We start from the raw sequence: 6226 nt of genomic DNA, 5'->3' as shown, positions 1-6226 counted from the left end.
CATAGAATATCATCCCATTTAAGCTTCTCAACAGTATGAAGCCAGTGTTTTAAAGGGAGGGAGAGAGGAAGAAGAGTGGAAAAAAGAAGGAAGCCAAATCAATCCATTAAAGAAATTAGAAATTAGACCAAACTCTTGGACACTCAAGCTGTACCAATTAATAGATAGGATTCCCAAATCATCACCGCCAATTATATACAACCCACACCCTTCAATGTTCAAAACCACAACTCAGACCAATTTTTGGTTTCTAATTAATTAAGCCAAAAGCCAGAAATCCTTTTGTCGCTTTGTCGTGATCAAATACCCACCCAATTTCTTGCTCTTCCTTCTCACTGCAATCGCCATACAGCTTGCATTCTGTATGCAATACTCCACTGCCCCACCGCCACCGCCTAGAGCTCCTTCAGCTTCAATGGTGGAATCAACCACAATCATGATCTTCCTTCCATTTCCCAGCCCTGGCTTAGCTCCAACCTCACCACCCTCTACACAATCATCAGCCTTCTTCGGTCCGGTTTTCACAGAAACAGAGTCCAATTTGGACTGAATAGGCACTCGAACGTGAGGCCGGATCCGGTTCAGGCAGAAACTTGGCAACTTGGTTCCAGTTTTCCCCATTTCTGGAGATGGGTTTCCTTCAAAACAAGGAAAAACAGAAGAAAAACGAAAGGGTTGGGAGTTTTCGTTAGAATTTGACTGAGATTGAACAGAGTTCTTTGTGTCGGTAAAGAGACATTGTGATTGTGAATCACATAGTTTAGTTTCTTTTATCTTTCCTTGTTTACTTTGTAATGATTTCAGTTGGTTTGGTTTCCTTTTTTTCTTCTTTAATTCCTTTTGGGTGTGTGGGGGCTTATTGCTGAACGTGCTCCTCATGAAACAGTGTTGGCCCATCATCTTCATCAATTGATACTCTTCGCCAAAGGCCAGCTGTTTTCTTATGATCTGAGAGTTTGACACTTGAATGCGCTCCCCTGTCTGCAAAACTGCGAAGAACAAATGAAAAAGAATGTAATTTCTGAGGAGATTTTAGAAAAGATGGGGGAAGAGAGCAGAGTGGGAATTAAATTATTAGAAGCTTTTAATTCACAACTTCATCCCTACCCCTTTTCTTTTTGGTCAATACTTTTTCCTTTAGCGTAATTCAAAAGCAAGTCATTAAGTTGGATTTGATTGAAACCTTAATTACCATATAAAGATCAGGTTTTTTCTTTTGTTTGGACATTTTTCATTATAGCTTACCATTGCACCGTTTCAGATAGAGATGTCCATGGTGTGCGGTGTGTCACAGTCATGCTTGTCCAAGACGTGTTATCTGTAGCCGCATGATGGATGTCCTGATCATACTTGTCAAGGACATGTTGTTCATGGCCACATGCCCGTTTCGAACCCTTTTTACTTGTTTTCATGTTAGATAGACGACCTTAACTATTATTGTGTTAATATGAGATGTACGATTGTTTACCAAAATCATACCTACACCCGCGAGGTTAAAATGCCTCCAAAATATATTATAGGATATATGACAAAATTGTCACTTTTTCCTACTTGGATTATATACTACGAAAGTATTGTTGTTGCCTAATCGTTTTTAACTTATAAAATTGTTTTCAACGTATTTTTTCGCAAACGTGACTTGAGGCTCGAGTATACACCGACGTTGTCCGCAAAATTCGAATTTCTCACGATTGACTTGTTCATTGAGTTGGAACAAGTACCACATAATCGATGTCTCGCTGTCGCAAGAGTTCAATTGTGACACAATGCACACGAGGAAAGCTTCATTGTTCTCATCCACGCCTCATATTTTAATCCTCATCCCTCATATAAATTTTGGTGAGGGATTTGGAAGTTTAATATAATTTCTGTTAAAGATTAAAAATATAATATAATGTTCCACCTCATTTATAATAATTCAAATTTCAATATTATAATATACTATTCCACACATATATTTATATATATTTATATAAATATATACGGTAAGCTAGTTTTGATATATAAAGTGAGCGGAGCTGGGATGAAGAATATAAATCTCTATCCGCAATCTTGTTTAATTCACGAAAAAAACTCTCTTCTCACTTCTTCTACATTCTCTATGTAATCAAGGATTTCTCATTTTGTTCATGGTAAATTCCTACAAAGTCTAGGCTTATCGGTTAAATGAATATCTCTAATTTTAATTTTAAAGAGAGAGAGAGGGTTACATGGCTTGTCGGGAGTTCAATTTTAGGGTCGAGTTTAGAGCTTAAAAGGATTCGAGAAGCATAATAATAATAATAATCATAATAATAATAATAATAATAAAGAAAAAAAAAAGGGGAATATTCATGGAACAGTGACAGAAAAGGAAAAAGCAAAGGGAGAGATGGATGAAATAAATATTAGGGGACAAACTGAATGATTGGTCTTTTGCATTATTCTCCAAACACATAAAAAGTTGCAATCATGATCCTAATTCTCATAATTGAAGTGGATAAAGAACTCAATTCATGTGTTGGGCCGAAGCCTGCCATTCTATCGCTATTCTTGGGCCACGGCCCACTACCATTGGATTTCAGTTCTTGGGCCAAAGCCTGCCGTTCTATCTCTATTCTTGGGCCACGGCCCACTTCCATTGGATCTCTATTCTTGGGTCACGGCCCACTGACATTGGATCTCTGTTCTTGGGCCAAAGCCTGCCATTCTATCTCTATTCTTGGGCCTCGGCCCACACCATTGGATCTCTGTTCTTGGGCCACGGCCCACACAGTTTCTCACCCTCATCTAATCACACAACCCATCTGATTTTCTTTAATTCAACCTCGTAATAAAACATGCTAAGTAGGTTGGATATTTATTAAAATAAAAAAATCTGGAGATTTATTTAATATTTTTAACTTCAAAACCTATTAATCTAATTAACAAAAATATAAAAGTTTACCGTCTAAATTTATAATTTATCCTTTCATTTTTACCATTCAAATTGATTTTATATAATTTTATACTCTAAAACTTTAAATTTCATTAAATATTGGAACTTTTAACGTTAATTTGACTCACTAATTTTAGTCTAAAAATATTATAAATTCACTTTTTTTTTTTTCAAATAAGCAGATGAAAAATTTACCAATTAATACAGAAACTTTGTTATTGAATAAACATCTAAATATTCATAAATTTTAACCAAAAAGAAAATATTCCATTAATTTTATGACAAATATTTATTATTAAATATGAAATGAACACCAACAGGCCTATTAGCTCAGTTGGTTAGAGCGTCGTGCTAATAACGCGAAGGTCGCAGGTTCGAAACCTGCATGGGCCATACTTTTTCACGTTTTTGCTCATTATAATATAATAAAGCAAGTTTATTTTCGGACTGGGCCAACACCAGGCCCAAAGCGACATCGGTTTCAAGGTCCATATAACTTGAACGCAATTATTATCTTGAAATTATTTTTTCCTGACATAATAGAAAAGAAAATTCAATGATTAACATTAATAGTTTAAACTAATAAAAATTACTCATCCCATTAATGAATTATTACAAAACCCGAACAATATAAATAGTGTAACCTACATTATCGTAAAACTATAAAGCTATTGAAACACACTATTCCATCGAGAACCAATTTACTCTGACCTTTTTATTGTTATTTCTCTTCGTTCTTCTATCTAATTTTAAAAATAGTGCATATCATTACAAAAGAATGTGCATGAACCAAAGAGACAAAAAAAAAATATATATATATATATTACTGGTGGATGAATTGATGTAATTTTGAGTGAAAATCAAATCATTCAAACTGTGATTTATTTTTTTTCTATTTCATCACTCCATCGTCACACCATATTTCTCTCTGTTCTCCATTTAAACAGAGATTCTCCACTCGGGTCGAGATGGGTCGAGATGGGTCGAGATGCCACAAATTAAATACATACTTTTGATCTTAAGGTGAGATCTCACGTTGGTTGAAGAGGAGAATGAACAATTTCTCATACAGGTTTGAAAACCTCCCTCTAGTGGATGCGTTTTAAAATCGTGAAGCTGACAACGACACGTAATAAGCTAAAACGGACAATATATTACTAAGGGTGAGCTTGTGCTATTACAAATGATATCAAAGCTAGTCACCAGATAGTGTGTCAGTGAGGACATTCGACCCTCAAAGGACGTGGATTGTGAGATCTCATATCGGTTGGAGATAAGAACGAAACATTTCTTATAAGGGTGTAGAAGTCTCTCCTTAGTGGATGCATTTTAAAACCGTGAGACTAACAACGATACGTAACAAGTCAAATCGGACAATATCTTCTAACGATGGGCTTGAGCTATTACAAATGATATCAGAGCTAGACATTGAGTACATTGAGTAGTATGTTGAGGATTATTGAGAGTGACTCCCACACATTGGCTAATTTAGTGGAAGATCATGGGTTTATAAACGAGGAATACTATGTCTATTGGCATGAGACCTCTTGGGGAAGCCTAAAGCAAAGTCATGAGAGCTTATGCTCAAAGTGGACAATATCATACCATTGTGGAGAGTCATGATTCCTAACGAGTAGTATACCAGCAAAAACATTGGACCTCTAAAGAGGGTGGATTGTGAGATCCCATATCGGTTGGAGAGGGGAACAAAACATTTCTTATAAGATTAGAAACATGTTCTTGATAGATACATTTTAAAACCATGAAGCTGATCACGACGATACGTAATGGGCCAAAGCAGATCGACGATACGTAACAAGCCACCTCAAAACAACCCTCAAAACATCTTCAGTTGTTGAAGCTGGATGAATAAAAGTGTATAGTGAGCACTTAAGGTTGAAGCAATAAGATTTTGATATCAAAATTGTGTTGGGAAGTGGGGTTGAATTGTTTATGAAGGCCCAATGCCAGTTATATGAAATCAAACAGTTGCCCAATATCGAATACCAAACAAACAATGTGTCGTGTTCATTTCTTTCTTTCATGACGACAAGTTTATGGCCCCATCGATTGCTACAAATCACATTGAAACAACCCCACACAGCCACCTTCCAAATTCAACTCTCACTTTCTCCGTCCTTCTTTGCTTTCTACTGCCAATTTCAATTATTTTCCTCTCCAAATAACGGGAAATGATGACTCCAATAACGATCGATGTGTAGTCTTCGATCCGTCCTTTCTAGGTTGTGGATTTGGGTATGGTTAGTTTATCGGGAGGATCACCCTCCCAATTCGAAATTTTTTCTAGAACATGTTTTGCTTTTGTAACAACCTAAGCCCACTACTAGCCGACACTGTTCGACTTTCTCTTTTGAGCTTCCCTCAAGTCTTTAAAATGCGTTTGTTAGCGAAAGGTTTCCACGAAATTGTGTTTCGTTCTCCTCCCCAACCAATGTAGGATTCTCAGAGCTTTCCCGAGACCCATACTGTAATCAAAAGACTAAATAGTTGTGAAATCAGTTTCAATCTTGTCAACTATGATAGTTATCGTGCTTTGCTCTTTCGAGATCCCTACTCTAATCAAAAGAATAAAAAGCTAACGACTCTTGTAGGTGGACAAAGATGTCCTCTCAAATCAATCGAGGATAAAAGAGTTAGTCTTGTTTTCATCACCAGACTTAAAACGAGTTGAAATGATAAATAAACTAATATGGTGATATTAAATTTTTGTTGGTATGTTAATATTTTCATCGTTTTTTTTTTTTTTTTTTAAATTCATTTCGACATTGACATTTTAACGATATTTCTATCTACATATTGTAAAATTGAAATCTCGACATTTACATTAACATCGACTTTTTAAATCTTTTATGAAAATTATAGAAAACCTCATTTCATCGTATTCACTCCCGAACCGTTCCTTTTCCCCTTTAGCTGATTGCTTTGGAACATTTGTTCTTATGAACAGTAGCTTTCATTTGATGGGGAACCTTAAAAAATAATTCTCTTTCTCATGCTTCATCGTCAATTACTCCGAATCATTTTAACTCCTCGATTGCTACCTTTCTGAGTGTGGACCAATGCTTCCTTATCCTTTATCAACACCAATTTTCTACCATTTTCCTCGTTTCTATTCCTATAATAGCTAATTAAGGATTATGAGTATATAAGTAAAAGTGGTTAATTAAGGAAAATATCATAGGTACAAAGTCGAGAGCTTATGCTCAAAGTGGACAATATCATATCATTGCAGAGGTTAGTTGTTCTTATCATCTCGTTGTTGAAAGTTTCGAGCGTAATATGTCCTTA

General features: G+C 35.7%; 1 protein-coding gene and 1 non-coding gene across 2 annotated transcripts; one reads left to right on the top strand and one right to left on the bottom strand.

The window, feature by feature from the left end:
* Window positions 1-76: 76 nt before the first annotated feature.
* Window positions 77-1066, bottom strand: LOC111790014. Its single transcript, XM_023670778.1, has one exon. The coding sequence runs from the start codon at window positions 619-621 to the stop codon at window positions 259-261; it is 363 nt and encodes a 120-aa protein (XP_023526546.1). The 5' UTR covers window positions 622-1066; the 3' UTR covers window positions 77-258.
* A 2170-nt stretch (window positions 1067-3236) lies between these two features.
* Window positions 3237-3310, top strand: TRNAI-AAU. The gene has a single exon. It is a non-coding gene; the product is annotated as a tRNA-Ile (tRNA).
* The last annotated feature ends 2916 nt before the right edge of the window (window positions 3311-6226 follow it).

The sequence above is a fragment of the Cucurbita pepo genome, chromosome LG01, assembly GCF_002806865.2.
Source record: "Cucurbita pepo subsp. pepo cultivar mu-cu-16 chromosome LG01, ASM280686v2, whole genome shotgun sequence".
Classification (NCBI taxonomy): Eukaryota; Viridiplantae; Streptophyta; class Magnoliopsida; order Cucurbitales; family Cucurbitaceae; genus Cucurbita; species Cucurbita pepo.
Note: the sequence above shows the minus strand (reverse complement) of the source record. Positions and strands in the feature narration are given on the sequence as shown.

What these genes read in the sequence shown, in the direction of transcription:
- LOC111790014 (XM_023670778.1), bottom strand. Translation starts at nt 621, where the DNA reads ATGGGGAAAACTGGAACCAAGTTGCCAAGTTTCTGCCTGAACCGGATC.